Source organism: Letharia columbiana (genome assembly GCF_014066305.1).
Source record: "Letharia columbiana isolate WasteWater2 chromosome Unknown Sc0000016_s0, whole genome shotgun sequence".
NCBI classification, from domain to species: Eukaryota; Fungi; Ascomycota; class Lecanoromycetes; order Lecanorales; family Parmeliaceae; genus Letharia; species Letharia columbiana.
In genome coordinates, this window is record NW_023501056.1 from 478,704 (window position 1) to 498,415 (window position 19,712).

General features: G+C 44.8%; 5 protein-coding genes across 5 annotated transcripts; 3 read left to right on the plus strand and 2 right to left on the minus strand.

Annotated features, from left to right (window-relative positions):
* Positions 1 to 406: 406 nt before the first annotated feature.
* HO173_005746 (uncharacterized protein) lies at positions 407 to 2,100 on the plus strand (the record flags this gene model as incomplete). Its single annotated transcript, XM_037307661.1, has 2 exons — positions 407 to 689; positions 767 to 2,100. 2 exons carry the CDS (start codon positions 407 to 409, stop codon positions 2,098 to 2,100), a joined length of 1,617 nt encoding a protein of 538 aa, XP_037165470.1.
* A 1,160-nt stretch (positions 2,101 to 3,260) lies between these two features.
* On the plus strand, positions 3,261 to 4,346 carry HO173_005747 (uncharacterized protein; the record flags this gene model as incomplete). The annotated part of the gene is made up of 1 exon (XM_037307662.1): positions 3,261 to 4,346. The coding sequence occupies one exon, from the start codon at positions 3,261 to 3,263 to the stop codon at positions 4,344 to 4,346; it is 1,086 nt and encodes a 361-aa protein (XP_037165471.1).
* A 1,106-nt stretch (positions 4,347 to 5,452) lies between these two features.
* Positions 5,453 to 7,767, minus strand: HO173_005748 (uncharacterized protein; the record flags this gene model as incomplete). The annotated part of the gene is made up of 3 exons (XM_037307663.1): positions 5,453 to 6,655; positions 6,717 to 7,661; positions 7,756 to 7,767. The coding sequence occupies 3 exons, from the start codon at positions 7,765 to 7,767 to the stop codon at positions 5,453 to 5,455; spliced, it is 2,160 nt and encodes a 719-aa protein (XP_037165472.1).
* A 3,562-nt stretch (positions 7,768 to 11,329) lies between these two features.
* On the minus strand, positions 11,330 to 11,684 carry HO173_005749 (uncharacterized protein; the record flags this gene model as incomplete). Its single annotated transcript, XM_037307664.1, has 2 exons — positions 11,330 to 11,599; positions 11,658 to 11,684. 2 exons carry the CDS (start codon positions 11,682 to 11,684, stop codon positions 11,330 to 11,332), a joined length of 297 nt encoding a protein of 98 aa, XP_037165473.1.
* A 1,661-nt stretch (positions 11,685 to 13,345) lies between these two features.
* HO173_005750 (uncharacterized protein) lies at positions 13,346 to 15,020 on the plus strand (the record flags this gene model as incomplete). Its single annotated transcript, XM_037307665.1, has 2 exons — positions 13,346 to 13,674; positions 13,727 to 15,020. The coding sequence occupies 2 exons, from the start codon at positions 13,346 to 13,348 to the stop codon at positions 15,018 to 15,020; spliced, it is 1,623 nt and encodes a 540-aa protein (XP_037165474.1).
* Positions 15,021 to 19,712: the final 4,692 nt, after the last annotated feature.

The following is a 19,712-nucleotide window of genomic DNA, read 5'->3' on the forward strand; positions in this document are numbered from 1 at the left end:
CGCTTATTTGGCCATTAACTTAACAAATTTACTTCAAGCATTGAACTGCTGTCCTTGCATTAGTCTCTGAATCTGACTGTTGTGCACTACCCGATCTTGAGGCGCGTTACTTTAATCCTATTGAATATCAAGCGCGGATAAGTGGTTCGGACTTCGGAGATAGCAACTCAGCTAACTGTGATTTTAATGTACATGGTATCTTACTAGTACATCGGCAAAATGAAGCAAAAAAGACTTGTCGGACCCGTCTTCGAGCCCTGGGGCGTCGGGCGTCGGCCGAGATGACAGACAGCTTTAGCCCCGGGGTGGGACGGCCCTTCCGGGTTAGTGCTATTATCTAGCAGATTATTGCTAGCACTGCCCTTCCATTCTTTTCCCAGCTGCTATAGATGCCACACTCTCTTCCATGGAGAACGAAGACCTTTGCCAAGCCTGCCAGGCTCTCTTCGTAGAGGTAAAAGATCACCAGATGTACAGACACACGCTAGGAGGCTTTTCAGAGTCTGCAACAAATGGATGCCGCTTCTGCGCCATCCGCTGGGACAGACTTTCACGTGAACAGCGAAATGAGATTGTGAAACATGAACACCGGATTGAGGTCCGCCACTGGAAAACAAGGCAACCAATGCTGCGATTCCGCTATGGCTCTCTGGTTGCCACGCTGGAATTCTTGCTCTTTCCGATCGAGGGTAGGTTGGCCATGCTATAGAAAACTGGATCTGATGAATCGCAAGATGCCTCGGCTCTTTGTCTGACGTTTGCTTAGATGTCAAGGACCTTGTCTGCACTACCGTTGTTGCTAGTTCCACAAGGCTTTCGGAGTCCTGGCCGCAAATAAAGCGCTGGTATGAAGATTGTCTGCAAAATCATTCCAGATGTCGTTCACTATCGAGCAGCGAGAACATGTACCCAGCACGTCTTATTGATGTCGGTTGTGGCCAGGAGGTTGAGCCACGTTTATGCGAAACATCCAACCTGAAAGTGGGATTCAGGTATCTGACGTTGAGTCATCGCTGGGGCGATCATAGAATCTTGTGTTTGCGAACAGACAATATCGAACAAATGCGCAGGAAGGTGCTCGAGCCGGCGATCTCTAAAACCTTCAAAGAAGCCATGCTTGTCGTCAAGGCATTAGGCGAAAGATACATCTGGATTGACTCTCTCTGTATCATACAGGACTCGCCTAATCGATCTGATTGGTTCGAAGAATCTACGAAGATGCACGCCATATACGCTAATGCGTTCTGCAATATCTCAGCTACTGGCGCCGTTGATGGCAGAGATGGATGCTTCTTCGACCGTTCCCCGCTCCTTGTTCAACCATTGCGAGTTGAGATTGCTGAGAGTGAAGAATTAACTCGCGGTACTTATCTCTGTGTAGATTGGGACATCTGGTCTAGCAATATTAATAACGCACCGTTGGCTCGTAGGGCTTGGGTTGTGCAAGAGCGGCTCCTATCAAAAAGAGTAATTCACTTTAGTCAGCGGCAAATCTTTTGGGAATGTCGAGAGAGACAGACCTGCGAGATCTTTCCCCATGGCATGCCACCTCAACTTCAACAGTCGCACGAGGCTATTTATAAAGGAATTGACCCCGATGTTGAAGGAGCCCGGGCTAGGGAGCGCCGTGGACTAGTATCCCATCCCGAGCTGAACGTCTATGAGCTATGGAATTCGATAGTCGAGGCCTATACCCAGGCAAGCCTTACGATGGAAGACGATAAGTTCGTTGCGATCATGGGTCTGGCGCAGCGTATTCAGGAACTCTTGAAACAGAGATACTTCGCTGGTCTCTGGGAGAAACATCTTGCAGACCAGCTTCTTTGGTCCCCAGCTGGTAGCCAGGGGATGGTCAAACCACAAAAGTACATCGCTCCAAGCTGGTCGTGGGCGTCCTTTGTTGTCCCTATCAAGAGCCCCTGTCTTATCAGGGATACAACGGACGACAATACACTGATCCAGATAGTTGATCTGGATGTCCAAACGATCAACGATCATCCTCTAAGCCAGGTCACTAGCGGCTCGCTTACTCTTCGAGGATCATTGGTAAGGGGTAGGATATGGAAAGAGATCCTCGATGGGGGAGGTTGGGCGAAGTGACAATGTTCAAATATGACATCTACGACAACGGAAAACTCGAGCAGGTAGATTATATTCCGAACCTTGATGTAAACGAACCTCCCGGTAACGTATACTTTCTGCCCGTGAAGAGCATAACGTATAAGACCATCGGAGGTGTACGAGCGAGGGGACTGCTCCTGCAACTCACTAGGCAGTGCATTCGAGAGTTTCGGCGCGTAGGAACATTCCAGGTCAGGGATCTGAGAGTGCAGAACGCACACACACAGTACGTTCCACTAGTGGATGGTGATCCGTTGAGTGCAGACGATATCTGGTTGGACGGATTCAAATTAGACGGCAAGACATTAGATACCTTGACAATCATATAGACGCATTCTGCAATATCTGAACAACCGTGCAACCCAAGTTGATCCGATTGACACCAGCGGACAGGATGGCGCAAATGCATCGGTATCGTCGTCCCACGGACTCGTCTTCCTGACACTGCCACCCATCCGGCGAACCCGGCACCAGGGTAGTCAAAGGCTACGGTGCAGTCATACTCCCGAAGCCAAGCCAACCTGAACCGGGCGTCTCACGGCCCTGATGCCCGTCTCGGGCCGGCCGACGTCGAGGGATTGGTACGGACTCCGACACTAGAGTACCGATCGAACGTCAGCGGCGTACCTTGTGGGCCACTCTTGCAAATGCGCAGACTGGGGCAAGTCGGTGGGAGTACAGTGTACAGTATTTAGCACCGTTGATGATGTGTAATCCAGGTAGATCACAGGCGAAGGGGCCGGGATTTGGCCCCCACGTCATCCCACTCATCGCGTTTACATGAAACACTTCGGTTTGTGGACTACGTTGGCCCGCGGGGATATGCTGGGTGAGCAAATCATGCTCCTTGAATATTTCGACAGAACGCCATCCAAGTGGAATTAATTCATGACTAGGATAATTACGTTCGACACCATTGATCGACTCTGACGCCGTTGCGACACCAGTTCGAATGAACCCTTAGCTCGTACAGCCACTCGAGGGGGGCCAAGAAAGCCAAAACCTAACCAGCTTCTGGGTCCCACTCCCACCACGCTTGCGATCTAGCTGACCGCGCCGTTCCTTGCACCGCCTCAGTGACGAATCGTGGCGGCCTTATATCTCCAGGGACCTTTGCACATTCTTCCTTTCCCCATCTCATGGATTCTACGCACCCGCACCACATGATCGCTCTCAAGCAAGTCAAAAGTTGGGCGCCGTTCAAAATCGACGCCCTCGGGCTGGTCACCCTCCTCGGCGCCGGCCCGGTAGATCAAGCCGTCGGCCGCCTTTCGCGGAACCGTTTCGTGGACCATCTCCCCTTCCTGGCCCTCAACGTGGTCGCCGGCGATGACATCAATCAAGCCCAGCCGGGCTACGCGGTGTACAATTTCCGCGACGCGGTCGTCACCTCGCAGCTGGCGCCGTGGTTCACGAGGTGGCTGGCCGCGCAGGATGTCACGCAATGCTCGTCCTTTTTACACCTCGCCTATGATGCAAAAGGCGCATCGTTCTCGCGCTGGGACAATGCGCTCTCGATCATCGTCTCGAGCGTGGTGCTGGTGTCCATGGTGCTGCTTGCCGGCCTGACGGAGGACTGGTGGGCATTCGTAAACGCCGTCTCATTGATCATCTCGGTCATGTGCCGGCGGTGCATTCTCCACGAGTTGGTACATTCGATTGATACGGCGGTCGGTACGGTGCCCGAGCATGATCCGGCGCGGATAGGTGTGAAATGCCTGGTCCAATTCCCCGACGGCAAAGCTCTGACGCTATTCACCTCGCGAGGCATTTTGACGAAGGTGCTTCTCCCACGACCGGCACCCCTTCATCATCGCCGCTATCACCTGGCTCGATACATAGCGTGGCTATGCTTTGGCTTCCACGTCATCAGTCTCGGCATGAGTGCACTCGCGAGTCAGCTTGCTACCGTTGTGGTCCTACTGCTCTCAACGGCACTGCTAGTCTTTCGTGTCTTCGCCGTCGAAGATCGCATCGGGTCGAAGATGAGAGTCCGGCGTTTCGACGACCAAGAAGGACACGGATCTTACCGTCGTACTTATTCGCGATTGAAGTTGACAGGAACGGAAGAGCAGTCTCTCGTTGCGTGGAATTTGGCTCCTCAGCGGACGAACGTCGACTGGTGGAACAAATATAGGGCTGGGCTGGCGGACCCTAATGGTACGCAACTATGTAAGTTCCTTGACGATGTGTTGCCAAAGGGGGAAGCAATGGCGTGGCGATGAATTGCCGATGGACTTTGGCAGTAATTCGAAGACCATTTGGGCGTCGAAGTCAGGGACCCAGGTGCTTGGTTAGCAGACTTTAACATGGACTTGTCACGATTGAGGGCAGATGCTCTTGGCCAACCCATTGGCTATGATGTATCATCTGAGGCTCTTGGCCAACTAGCTTTGTCACTGTTCCCGCCTCGAACCTACGGACTAGCGTGGCAATGCCCTGCGGGCTCCCCACATGCATGCATCCCATTAGATTGCCTTATCTAGATAGATTTTAGTAATGCTGTAGAGGTCGGTAAGCAAAAGTCCTGCACATGCCAAGCCTCCTGCGCCAAGGTACCGGATAACGCCCCACTTGAAGGGTTGCCTTGCCTGGCACCCTGGACGATGCGCCGTGGATCCGCTTCGGATTGCGCCGGATCCGCGCCGAATTTGGGGCTTATGCCGCTGTCAGGCGCATTAGAGGTGCCCCAGGCCTCTCTTGGCAATAATTGTTATTTTTAGAGTAAAAGATAGATAGATAAGATATCTCTTACGTGCGCGCAACGCAGAGAGTACCGGTATTATACAAAATCTCAAGCTGCCCTGCTTTACAGAGGCTCGCGGTAGCAAAAACTTGTACACCTCCAAAATCGTGGGGGCGTTAAAGTCTTTATACTTCTAACGACTAGTTTCGAGATCTCCTTCGTGTATGGATTCTAGTATTACCTCCTCTACAAAATTTGTCCCAAAGCTTTCTGGTTGCTGTAGTCGTTGGTGGCTGCGGCGAATCTCGTTCCGGGGTGTCGGCTTTTTCTACCCGCGGCAGGCACTGAAAGTCCTGGACAGCGCTAGTGGAGCCCTAACCCTGCTTTCGGAAGGCAACCCTGTACCTTGGGGCCCTAGAACTTATTCTGAGAGCGCATAGGTTGAACTATAGGGACTTCTATTGGGCCTCATAGGGGCAATGAGCCCCAAACTGGGCTCCGTCCAGGCGCTATTACGAAGCAGATCTAAGCGTATTGTCCAGGTAACCCTTCAGACGGGGCTCTATCCGAGATTTTGGTGCTGGAGTCTTGGCGTTCAGGACTTGCCGTGTCGACCTCCGTAACATTGAAGAGACTCGATACCGCTCAGGCAAGAGTGATAAGCTTCCACCTGGGTTTGGCTAGTATCCACACAGCTTCGTCAACAGGCTCCAAGACCCTCTGTACTCTATGCGCAACACTGCTGTGAGCTTCCAGCTCGACGAGAAGAACAACCAGCCCAGACTTCAAGTTATATTTGCCCGGTTTGTAGGAGGAATACCGGCAAAGCACCACAAAGTCAAGGTTGTCAGGTCGTGCTTGGCGCCATTTGCTGTGCAGGTAGATGAGTCCTACAGAGGGTCCACTGGTAGAAGTCCGGATGACGAGTCGATCATTACCCCAGCGACTTTCCCCGCGGACGCCCTCTCTGTCCACATGCAACCGTGCAACACTGGACCAGAAGCGAATGAAGTGAGTGAAAGGAACTCCCCGTGGATCCAGAGAATGGAGGGATGAGACTGGTGGCACATGGTCCGGTTTCCACTTAAAAGCAGACACAGAGGCATCATGGCTGGTTGCTTCCTCATTCGCGGTATCCTGCGCCTTGATGTGAATCGCTTCACCATCTTTGTTGATCTTATACCATTGTATCTCTCGAATTATGCTCCGAGTGTCTCCAGTATGACTGGAAAGACTGTTGTTAGGACCTTCTCGCCAACCAAGCCAGGACCAGCTCGGGAACCCTTGCCGTCTGCGCTCTGGGTAATGGTTGCCGAACAACCACGTTATCGCAATATCGAACATCGATTCCGGCAATCCCCAGTGGAAACCGTCAGAGAACTCTGGGCGGAGTATGTTAAGTACACCTTGAAAGGCGTTCAAGCCGTCGTATTGTTTCGTCAGGTCTCTGCATGCGTATCCCTGGATACAGGTGCCATATTTGCGCAACGGACACATGTCTGCAGTAGGTTTGCTGAGATGGCGGCGAAGATCCATTCGTTCTTCCTGGCTGATGTCAACGTCCGGACTGTGTGAGGATCTTTCCAGGACAGTGTCCTCATAGAAGATAGCCTGACCGCATTGGAAAAAAGTTTGGTAGGGAGTAAATATCAAGAGGCGCTTGGACAGAATCTTCTCTTGGAATGTCCATCCCCTTGAGCTCCACTTGCTCTTGGAGACCGAGGCTAAAAAAGGCCTTTGGGTGGTCATGAGGTGCAGACCTTGAATCTCTGCTTCGTGCTGAATTACCGAACGTGAATTCTCGCGCACGCCTGGAAGAGGGGCGTAGGCATTGTCGCCGCCAGCAGCCTTGGAAGATATTAAGATCATTGCAGTCTAAGGCCACTGGTGAATGAATGCATGCACTGACCACTATTGTAAAAGCAGCACAGCTGTAGATCTGGTTCATACTACAAATTTGACGGGCTCTGTCCTCTTCGTCGTCCTGCTTTATGCATAAGCCATCGACCCACAGATAGTGTTCACCAAGTTGTTCGCAGAGATACATCGCGTCTTTGATTGTGGTGCCAATATCTGCATAGTCATCAGAAAGACCCCCTTCTTTTCGCAGTCTTAGATAATGCTTCTCTTCCAGCGTCACTTGAACCGAATTACCCCAGACATAGCTCAGCGCTACGTATCTAGGATGCGGAGGGGGATCAACAACGCAGCGACGCTTGACGTCAATAAGTCGTAGCGCGAAGCCGGGGTCGAACCCAAAAGGTGCGGGAGTACAGTCATGGCCATGTTGATTCGTACAAAGCGACAGCCATGATAGCAGCAGCGCTTGATCAACACACGTCGAGCCAATCTTTCGTCCTAGAAGGAGTTGTTTGTCCTTGCTCTCTACGCGCTCGCCAGAGACTTGGACTCCATGGCCGTATATGGTGCCATCCCTATCATGACTCCAGTCGTTTCTACCTACGATGAGAGCGAACCAGATTCGAGCAATTGTCGTCTTCTCAGCACCGAACGCCTCTGCTCCAATTGTGCCATAAATGTATGGTTCAAAATGAACATAGGTTGGGACTTCGCAAGTGAGTTCCAGTACTTGTGGGTCAGTTGACAAGCTTGACAAGATTAATGTGCACAAGGGGCACTGAGTTTCGTCTCTTATTTCTTCCAGTCGTCGCAACGTTTGCTGGTATCGGATGTCATCGATGCTAAGAGGGAAAAGCTTTCTATGCGAGAACCACCTTGAACAGAAATCGCATAGCTGGGCTTGCGGGCTTTCCATGACCTCCGGTGCAGTCTTGACACCATTCAGAGAGGAGACGAGGCCTGCTTTTGAGAGTACCCAGAGCAGGTCCTGGGCCTAGGCAGAAGGGTCAGACATTAACCTCCATCCGAATGACTGGGTGCAAGCTGATATTGGACCAGTATAAGCAGATTCTTTCATTAGGATATACCTCGTATGACATAAAAAGAGACTGGGAAAGATGCGGCGATTCTTTTTCCGGACCTGTAAGCGTCGCTAAGCCCCTTCGGGTTAGCACTTTCCGCTTACTCAGTCGGCGGTTCAATTCAAAGACCCTAAAGTATTGTCAGATTACGGCACCCAAAAACCACGACTGCGTCTTTCTAGCAGTCGTACCGAAGCAGAAGCCGAGATTCGATTAACGATATCTACTAGCTATCGACCAGGCTGGATGCAAGTCTACATCATCAGCCCTCTCGGGAAAGCTTAGGATGGCCCAAACTGCCCCGTTGGGGCTCTTAAACTAGGCGTACCGGTATTCCTGGAAACGGAGTCAGACAGGTTGGTTTTGAGAAAGCGAGGGGAGCAGGAAACCTTGCGAAGTGAGTTGACGTTGAGCTCCGAAGGCATTGTTGATCGGTCGTCTAGTCGTCTTTGGATCTTGAGGTGATGGCTGGGGAATTATGAGCAGTGCAAGGGCTGGGAAAGGGCAAGACGCCAGGATAAAGAAACAACCGCTGAATAATTGGAAGCAGACTGGTTACATATTATAAGATGGCAATCTTGTTACATGAAGAAGAAGATTTAATCACCCGAAGCTGAGCCTGGAGAATCAACTTCCACCAACCACATCAACAACTTCCGCCACCCTCGATGTCTACCACTATGCCATCACAAAGCTCGGCTGCCAGAGTCCAAACCCCCAGTGCCGATAGTCGGTTGTCCCATTTAAAGGAGATGAAGGATTTGTCTGAAATGTCGGCCGGAGGTCATACTGAGATCGAGGGGATGCAGTGCTTAGTGCCAAGCTAAGGGAGTGAGGGTCGGCACACCCTTCCTTGGGCCTCCCGCAGTAGGTACTCTTGGTTCGATGGGGGGTACTGTCCGTGGTAAATTTGATCTGCGTCGAAGAAAAATCCTTCACACTCTGGAGTATCGAAGCTGTCAATTCCGTTCTCTGCGAAACTGCCCTAATACACATCAAAGTCAACCTGTATTGAAAGATGTTTCTCATAGCTTTGGTTGTTAAAGTCTACAGAAACCGGATGCGACCGCTTTAATAAAGTATGCATCCAAAAAAACACCTCACACCATTGCATATATTCAAGAATCAGAGTCTAGACTCAGCTACGATCGACTGCAGCTCTCGAGGGAGAACTATGAGGATTGTATCCTCTCCAGCTGCCCTCGTCAGACTTAGATACGGCTTCGGTTCCCCCTCTCTGATGTCGAATCCAAGCGCTCTGCTTGTTTCAATTAATCAAACAACAACAACAACAACCACACAACAGTAACTCCCCACTAGATCTCTTCTACAATCTTATCCTTCACCGAATCATATTCAATCAACACGCAGCCGCACAAACTTCTCTCTTTTATAGCGCTCTTTGCCATTGGTGCACAGGCTCTGCCTTCGCTCCCGAAGGGTTTGTATCTCATTCCGAGCAAAATGATACATAGGAGTAAATCCATTAACACCTGCTCGCCAATTCTTTGAATGTCCGTATTAATGTGGACGAAGCCTCGAAAGGAGCGATCGGGAAACCCGTTGAGGACTGGGGCAGGCAGCCCGGAGGAAAGACCAAGAAACGCACGGATGCCGTCGCGGGCTGGGGGAGACAGAACCCCAATGTTGCCGAGGGAGCAAAGATCGAGAAACGCGCTGATACCGACGAGGCCTGAAAAGGGAAGACTGAAAAAGGATGATGTGGCCAATTCGAAAAGGGCTAGTTTGAGAAGGTGGGCAGTGCGCTCCAGCAGTACTTTGTTTGGTAGAGGGCCATAATTTGGTGTCCCTTGTTCGGAGCCGGGAAACCATAGCACTCCCAAACAGAAATCGATTTCTCAACATCTCGATCAGTAATACGTGACTATATTCTCGAATCTTCATAGATCTTAGATTGCGTATAGTGATCAAGTCGTGGAGTGTTAAACACTTTATCAAGAAGGCGTTCGATTTATTCTCGACCAAGTACGGTAATTGAAGTAATAACACAAGGAGGATTAACTACTCGAAATATAGCCTCCTTCAGAGTATATAACTTATTTACTCACTTTAACGAGCAACTCGGGTAAATATAAGAATCTATCACCCGACTAAGCCAGCTCTGAAGCTAACTCCTCAAGAATCAAAAACCTAGATAGAGCATTATAGTAACGTTTCATCAAAAGAAAAGAAAAGGAAAAAAAGCCCCCTCCCGCTCAATAAATTCGAACCGCAAAAAGAAACCCGTCGCGGACGACTAACGTGAGAACGGTTCAACGCGCTCAATCAATCTCTAGGCACCCGCACTCAACCCCTAGGGCCAAGCTCCCTCTTTCTTTCCAAACTGATTCCTACAAAAATCCATATTCCACTATAATTTCTACACGTGCAAATCACCATAACACCACCATCTCTCTATCCCACCCCCCTCAACACTCTTAATGGCGAACTTCGTCTCTAAAATCTTACCAAATTCCATCCCATCATCGTAAACAAGCGGACCAACATGGCCAAGAAAGCCCCAAGGAAACCAACCAGGTACCCAGCATCAGCATTCCGTAGGGCCTGGGGACGCGGCGAAGAACGACAGAAAATCGCTGCCGGGACCCATTTCCGAACCATCACACCCACCACGATCTCGAACCGGATGAGCTGCCGTGGAAGAAGGAGATCAAGCTGAAGGCATTCCAAAGCGCCTCCAGACCCTGGCTCATCTCACGGAGTCAGACAGCTGGACACGCCTGCTTTGCGTCGAAAGTGTCTGCGCCCAATCTCTTGGAGCAGGAGCGCAAGGAGGCTTTGATCGTGACGGCTACGATTCCTTCATGACGTTCCCGTAATAGTGTATCGGCAACACGACCAAGCTTTTGAGAAGCTTACTCGTAGGGTGAGAAGCGAATTTTCCTCCTACCTGTGTAGGGGGAACGTTGGAAATGGTGGCATCGGACACTTCCAGGTGGTGCTGCGGACTATTTCGCGACGATGCGGTGGCATCTCTCGGTCGGTACTGCAGACGTGGTTGGGGATAGTGACGGAGCTCGGCCTGGGGTTATTAAGACATGGGTGGTTCTTGCTTAGATAGAACATGAGGGTGGGAAGTAGATAAGACTCGCAGTGGTTCTCTGGGTCAGGGATCGCGACGCAGGAGCAAAAGCGGTGGTCGCTTGTCTACCTGGCAAAGTCGGGAACAGTGTCGGCGCTGGATTCGCATTCTCCGTTCGTATAGATTTATACGTGTTATATTTCTCCTCGCTGTTGCGCAAGTGCCTCTTCTTCCGCCTGAGAGGCTAGAAGTGAGTGAGTTAGACGTACGAGGTTCGTGTGACGAGGGAGGTGGAAACAGTGAGAGGTTGGTCACGTGCTGGCGGAGGACTTGAAACGAGTACAATGTCTTGCTGTCATCCCCCACTCACTTTCGTCTATGTAGTACCCCTGACAGAAAAAAAGTCCCTTTCAGGACCTATACGAAACACCACAGATAACAACTCGTTCTCTCTCTCTCCGGCAACAGACACCCATACTCAGCTCACGAGTCCCGGCAATAGCACTCACACCAACAACAGCCGAGAATCCAAGCCTTTCACCTTTCCGGCCTCCACGGCTCATCTCGTGGCGTCTGCTCCAGCCATTTGTGCAAGGCCGAAGCTTCGCGTTGGCCGCTGTCAGAACTCGCCTCGCCGCTGCCGCCCCCGCTTCCTCCACGACCTTGGAGGACGGTTGTCGGACCTTGGCCGCTGCCTGCGGATGTCGATGTCAGGGAGCCGTGGGTGGCTTTGTCAGAGCTGTTGGGTTTTGGTGACGGTTTGTCAAAGGTCTTGGGCTTCTGGTTCGTGAGGGCGGGGGGGTTTGCCTTGGGGGATTTTGTTAATAAGGCGGGATCTCATTTCAGTACGCATTGAAGTGCGGACCTCGTTGGGGTGCTTGCTGCTGGCCATGATGGTACTTGCTGTATCAGAGTGCGGAGGGGTGGGTGGATCAAGGTAAGAACTTCTATGTATTTAGATTTCGAACTCAAGGCTCATAGTGCTTAAGATGCTCCTTTACTTTGCTCAAGAGGATCCCATGGTTCTTATTTTATAGCCATGAGTAGGTTGCTGTGCCGTGAGAATCCATCTGCAGGGATCTTTTGTAAAACCATGTTGGAAAATTCCAGGAAGGTCGTTCTCCGCAGAAGACTTTTGGGAAATTTGTTTCCATTGGCGGGGTGTACGGAGGTGACCATCTGCGAGGACAGCTGTGTGCAAGGAACTTTCGCGAGATCCTACCCACAATGGTAATAGTTATCTGTTAGGACCTTTTGGGAGACACACCCACTCCACTGGGACATCGTGCTGGGACAGATGCGTAGAAGCGTTTTGGTGCAACCTCCTCTCGAGTGACAGGATTGATGGAGAAGATATCTGCCAGGAACTTCTGTAAGAGCCTTTCCATTGGCGAAAGCCTGAGGCTGGCACAAGTGACGCATAGCGTAATCACATGCAGGGAACTTTTTTAATGTGCCGGGACGGACATGTGCGTAGAAGCGTTTTGATGCAATATCCTCTCGAGTGACAGGATTGACGGAGAAGATATCTGCCAGGAACTTCTGTAAGAGCCTTTACATTGGTGAAAGTCTGAGGCTGGCATAAGTGACGCATAGCGTAACCACATGCAGGGAACTTTCTCAATGTGCCGGGACGGACGTGTGCGTAGAAGCGTTTTAGTGTAACATTCTCTCGAGTGGCAGGATTGACGGAGAAGATATCTGCCAGGAACTTCTGCAAGAGCTTTTCCATTGGTGAAAGCCTGAGGCCTGGCACAAGTGACGCGTAGCGTAGCCACATGCAGGGAACTTTTTCAATGAGACAGAGGTTGCCACACCTGACGGGTAGCCATCTGCAAGGAACTTTGGTAAACAGGCTCTCACGGGGCGGATGCGTGGGAAAGTTTGCAGCCGAGTCTCTCGACTTTTACATTTTAAGGCGGAGGATGAGATGTAGCCCAGAGAGCGGTCTGGTAAAGACGGCTTCATACTAGCACATCGTGCGTCAGAGGCGTACTGACATGATCTGTGATCAAAGATATCCATTGGGCGACGCAAAGTGATTTCATCGGCGTCGTCGACATTTCCCCATTGGCTAAGATCGAGAACGAAGACTAACGCGCAGCCAATGGTGGGAGAAGGTGGGAGCATAACACTCGCAGTACACCGTGAGATAGGTATTGTCAGGGTGTAGATCTCTGCATGAAATGATATCAAAGAATAATGCATCATCAGAACTCTAGCCTTTAATGGCGACATAGTGGCTCTTGGCATATGCATGGAACTTCTGTTTCAGGCGAGTCAACCGTTCTTGGCTAGCTCTGAAATTTATGCATGGGACTTTCGTTCCGCCAATCATGATCAAGCGAGAGCGCAGGACACAGCCTTGTCTTTTCATGAGCATAAAAAGCTCTTCTCCTCACCTCTTCCACAATCTCACTGTCGCAAAGAGCCAAAGGCCAGTTTTCGCACTGCGGCCCTTGAAGTGTTTTCACGTTGACCCACCAAATTCCACCGATCATCTTTCAACTTTAATCGTCCTCTCTTTCCTTTCAGCCTATTGCTATGGCATCTATGCCGTACTCCTCAAACGAGGTTGGGACTCTCGTAGCTATGGCCGGCGCGAACCCTATCCACGCTAATCCACTGAGCTTCCCTGATCATCAGTCTGCCTCTTACCAATTCTCTCCAACCTTTCAGCCCGATCCATTGGCAACCACATTACACTTCCCCAACGACGTCAGTGCCCCAATGACTGCACCTATTACTGAACGAAGTGGCTGGGCCGCCAAACAGGCCTGGGCGAGACACCAAGCACTCATCAAACAACTTTACCTTTACGAAAAGAGACCGCTTGCAGAAGTCATGCGCCTTATGGAAAGCCAGCATGGATTCAGAGCGACGTTAGTATTTCGTGCTGTACTATTTGTTTCGAGCATCGCTGACGTTCCGTAGGGTCAAGATGTACAAAACGCACATCAAGCAATGGGGACTGGACAAGAAGAACAAGGACTTTGAGATGAGAGCGGTTGTGCGCAAGAACAAGCAGCGAGCCGATCAGGGAAAGGGCTCTATCATCCGTATTCGAGGCCAACTTCGGGATTTCGCGGAAGTTGTTCGCTATTGGAATCGAAGAGGGATATCGATTGACGATATCATCGCTCGACGGACGGCATCTCCGACACCTGAGGCTGTGGAATGTTTCACTCCTGTACCCTCCCCTATCCTGACGCCGGAGGTGCTCGCAGTACCAGAGCGCATGTTTCGTTGCATTCGGGATTATTTCGAAGGCTCCTTCGAGTCTGGGACATGGGTCAGGACAGATCCCAATTTTCGGTGCTCCACCACCAAGGATAAAGAGAACACAGACGAGTGTCTGGCAGGTCTTGTCATTCAATGCCAGTCAGCTTGTTTACTGTTCTCAAGGAGTATGTTTCAAGAAGCAGGACAGAATCTGATCGCTGCCACTGCAAAAATCAAGCAGATTCTCTCAGCAGAGCTTCCCATGAGTCTCATTGAGTTGTTTAGACTGATTAATTATGTCCGCCGCGAAAAGAGAGATGAGATGGCCTTGATTGTACTTCGACAATTCTCTGCTCTAGGTAAAGTGCTGCTAGGCAGTGAGCATCCTCTCAGTCGTATCTGTGAGTGGCTTGACTCAACATCTCCGTCTGGGTTTGATGATACTATTGTCAGATGCATAGAAAGTATTGTCGACCAATTCGAACGCTTTGTTGGTCCCATGCATACGTCAACACTGTACGCTCGTTTAATTTACATTGTGGTAGCGAAACCGAAAGGGAATGCCGGCATTCAGATGCTGCAAAAGTTGCTTGACGAGTGTAAAAAGACATTGCGGCCACACGACTCTCGGATCTTGCTGGTTCGTGGGTACATGGCGGAGATATATTTCCTTAAAGGTTACTTTGTCGAGGCCAGGACCCTGAGCCAAGAAAACATTGCCTGTTCTCAACTTGTTCAATCAACGAACGCTAGGTTTTATGAACAGAACAAAAATCTCTACAGGGTAGCAAGGTCTCAACACGCTCTGGGCGAAGTGGACTTGGGAATAGCAACTCTTCACAAAGTGATTGACTCAATTGTGTCGAGATTTGGCTCTCAGGACTGGATGTTACGACGTATACTTTTGGATTTGGAAGACTGGTATCTCGAGCAGGGTCGTTGGAACTTTGCTGCTCAAGCGCGAGACTGGTGGGAGAAGCTACTGGAGTCGATAGATGTGGATTGAAACGGAAATCCATCCTGGCTCATTTTGATATTCTCAGTCAAGCCGTAATCTTATATTCCTAGCTCCGTTGACAGTCCCAGCATTCTGCGCGTCTCTACCAGTAAGGCGATTTTCCAGTCCGGAGAACCTATCCTCAACCTCAGCATGTAGCATTGAGAGAAAGAGCAAGCAGAGAAATACAGCCTAGCCGGATGCGGCACGCTTTAGAGTAACCGCATGCGCTTACCGCGGCTGCATTCCGTCGCCGGACCTCCCTCAATCCATCGCCCGAGATCCTACCTACATCAAGAACCGCAGAACCAACCCATCTTTCGCACAACGCTTATGCTATATTATTGAGCTATAGAAAGTAAATACATGTATTTAAAGCATTTAGTAAGGTTAATACCTCTTTAATTAGCTTTAAGGAACGTCTATACTCTTATAACTATATCGAATAAGATTAGCTAGCTTTAATAAGACTATAACAACCACGATTTTAAGAAGCACGCATTTATGCTAAAGTTGTTGATGAATATTATACTAAAAATAATAGATAAAGGCTAGAAATTATTAATAAACGAAGTAGCTACTATCCTTAGAATAGCGATAGTATTTATAGAAAGGGCGAATAATAAATTTAAAATTTAGATAGTCTTAGACGAAGTATATAAACTAGTTATTAATTTAAGTAACTAAGATAGTAATATAAAGAAAAAGATTACGTATATTAAGTATTAGATAGCTAGTCTAAAAAGTAATATATCGATAATCAGCTACGCTAGCGTATTAAGCCGATTCTTAATATTCTCCTTTATCATTAAAGAAATTTCTATTATATTATTAGTAATATCGAAATAAGGTTAAGCACTATATAATAAGCTAAATGAGATTATTATAAAGCTATAAAATGAGATAGTAAGTAAAGTATTAAAGGGGAAGACATTAAGCGAGATAATTACGATAATTAATAAATATATAAAAAGTATAAATACTATAAGAAAACTTATTAGAACGGCTAAAAGGCTAGCGAGTGGCGATATATATATTATAGTTACAAATAAGAAGGAGGCGAATAGACTAAGAAAAGTAAAAATTAGACTCTAAAGATAAGTGATAGCGCGAGAGTGATTACTAAAACGTATAGTCTTCTACTCTATAGAGTAAGGATTAATATATTTGATATTAAAGATATAGTTATGGTAATTAAAAGGGTTTAGAATAAGAATATTAATATATTAAGCTTTAATATAGTATAGCTAAGCTAGTTTAACGCGAATAAAAAGAATTATAATAAGAGATTATTAATTATCGAATTAGTATCTCTAGAGAAAGGAAATAGAGTATTAGAAGAAGGCCTAGTTATCGATTCGAAACTATATAGCTATTACGTCTATAATAAGTAGTATAGATCGAAGTAATACTTCGTATACTAGAAATATAGTTATCTATCGATTATATACTCTAAAAAGAATTACTTAGTATATGGGAAATACTTAAGAGAGTATTATTATAAAGACTATATAGTCGATACTCGTAAATATTTAATTTATAAGGGATTATATAAGGCTTAGAATAAGGTATATATAGTAAAGAAGAGAGAGATAGCGAGAATAAGAATAGCGAGATAATAGATTTCTTTACGATTTATAATAACGAAGGAAGTATCGATTAGCTATTAAATAAGCGATTAATTAAATAATTACTTTTAAAATATATTTAATTGTAGATAAAATGAGGAATTTTTCTTAAAGCTAATATTCACGCGTGATAAGTTAGTAGGTAGAGATAGAATAGTTAATAGAAGAGGAATTAGAGCGTTGGACCTTAAAAGAACTACTATATCGAATCTCTAGTTGAGTGAAAAGAGATATACTTTTATATTATTAATAAGGGTCTTATTTAGAAATAGATTGCTCTTTAAAGTAGTAGATAAAGCTAAATAATATAAAGACGATATAGCGATAGAGGAAATTAATAATCTCGAGAATAACAAATAGCCTCTAAGTTAAAAGAGTGGTAATAAGAGAATTACGGTCTCTATCAATGGGAATAAAAAGAGATATATTCGATTCATCGATAATTAAGAAAAGAAGAATACTTAGAAAGGGGATATAAACTCTATAAACTAGGCGAAGCGAGTAAGTAATACTAATAATAATATCGAGAAATAATAGTATACTTTAATTAGCTATTAATACTATAATATAATATAAGGAAATCTAGAACGATTATAATAGAATTCTTTAATAATAAAAAGATCTATAATATCGATATAGTAGTAATTTAGAAGCCCTAGAGAAATACTAATATAAATATATTATATTATCTTCTAAAGAATAGATTTAACTTAATCTACCCCTATTATAATAATATATAAGTATGCTTTTATATTAATAAGAGAATATTACTAAAGCAATAATATCTATTATATTACTTATCGAACCTCTATACTCTTAATATTAAGTTTGAAAATAATAGAATTATACGTATATATAATATCTATAACCTCGATAATTAATAAATAGATAAACTTAATGAATTATATAAGATACTTATAAAGTCTAAAGATAATGAATAGATTATACTAGACGACTTTAATCTTTATTATATAATATAAGAGAGATTAAATACTTATATCGATAAGAGAGTAGAAGAATTAATATTTATAGCGAAAGAATTCGCTATAGAATAAGCACTGCTAGTAGAAATGGTAATATATAAAGAAAATTATTAAATAATAATAGATTTATTATTCGCCACTTTAGTATTAATAGTAAATGTCATTAACTATAATATCGAAAATGATTTCGAAAGTGAATCTAACTATCTTTTAATTTTTATAAAGTTTAAGCTAGTTATAATAGAGTTAGTATTAACGATATATCGAAACTTTAATAAATTAAACGTCGAGGTTTTAAGAGAGATACTCGTTTAAGCTATAGTATCGAAAGAGTATCTAGTTAATCTTTAGAGAAATAGTAAAAATCTTATTAACGATAATATCGATTATTAAGTAATAGCTATTATTAACTCTATTTAAGCGACTATAGAGGAGTTTACTTCGATTATTAGATTATTACTATAATTTAAATCGAGATTTATACTAAAATATAAGGAAATATAAAGGCGTTATAAATCGCTAAAAAGAAGTTGAAGAATAACGCTCTTAAAGAAAGTATAAGATAAGTATAAAGTCGCTAAGAACTTTAAAAATAATCTAATTAAGAGAATTATTAGAAAGGCGTTTAGAGAGTTCGTAGTAAAGGCGTATAAGTCGCTATAAATAATATAAAAAAGATTAAATAAGTTAGAAAATAACTTATAATATAGATATATCTCTCTTTATTATTTAATAAAGATAAATAAGAATATAACGAATTAGGCTTAAAGGTAGATCTTCTTATAAGAATATTTTTTCTATTATTAATATAGATAAAGTTAGATAATATTAGCGCCGATATAACGTACTTATAAGCTTATTTAATAAGTATAATTATTATAAATAAGATAAGAAAGATTATAACGTAAGTATTATTAAAGAGAGCCTTAAGGGGAGACGCGATCTTTAATCTAATTCTTAAGAAGATTCTAAAATCGTTACTTTCTTATCTATATAGAATATTTAATATATATATAACGAACGATTACTACTTAAAGTACTTTAGAATATTAATAATAATTATTCTTTCGAAGTCGGATAAGAATTATTTAATTTCTAAAGAATATCGATTAATAGCTCTACTTAATACTATAGAAAAGATAATAAAGTTTATTCTTATTAGAAGAATAGCGTATCTTGCGAAGATATATAAACTTCTATCGGCTATATATATGAGAGGCCGTAGATTATAATTATATAAATACGGTATTTACTATCTTCTAGAAAGAATATATTAAATCTAGAACTCTAATAAAGTAACTACGATGTTACTACTAGACGTTTTAGATATATATAATAAAGTCTCTTATTCTTAACTACTCTATAATCTCTAAAAGCGAAAAATCGATATGAAAGTAGTTAATTAAATAGAATTATTCTTATCTAATAGAATAACGATACTGAAAATAAGCGAATATTTTATATTAAAGACTCTTATAGCAATCGAAATTCTTTAAGAATTATCGCTATCGCCTATACTTTTACCTCTTCTATAATTTAAATCTTATTAATAAATATAATAATTATATCGACTTAGAAATAATAGTTATCGACTTTATAGACGATATAGATCTTCTAATAATAAGAGACTCTATCGAGGAAAACTATAACGCACTTTATAAAATCTACGACGAAGTCTATATAAAGTGGGTATTACGATACAAATTGAAGTTTAATTCCAGCAAATATCAACTACTATACCTTAGTAGAAAATAGAGATTCAGCTTAAATCATTCTCTATAACTTAACGAGAGGTAATATATTAAGATGAGACGCTTTATCCGCTATCTAGAAGTCGAAATCGACTTTAAACTTCTATAAAGTTATTATAATAAGGAAATTCGATCTAAAGCTACTAAAAGCATCGATATATTAATAAGAATTATTAAATTAATATAGAGTAGTAATTATAAGAGTATAAGACAGCTCTATTAGGCGGTAATTATTCTATAAATAATATACTATTACTTAGTATAATACTAGCCCGAAGATATTATCGATTATAATAAAACTTATCTCTTATCGCTATAAAGAATTTAATCTTAGATAAA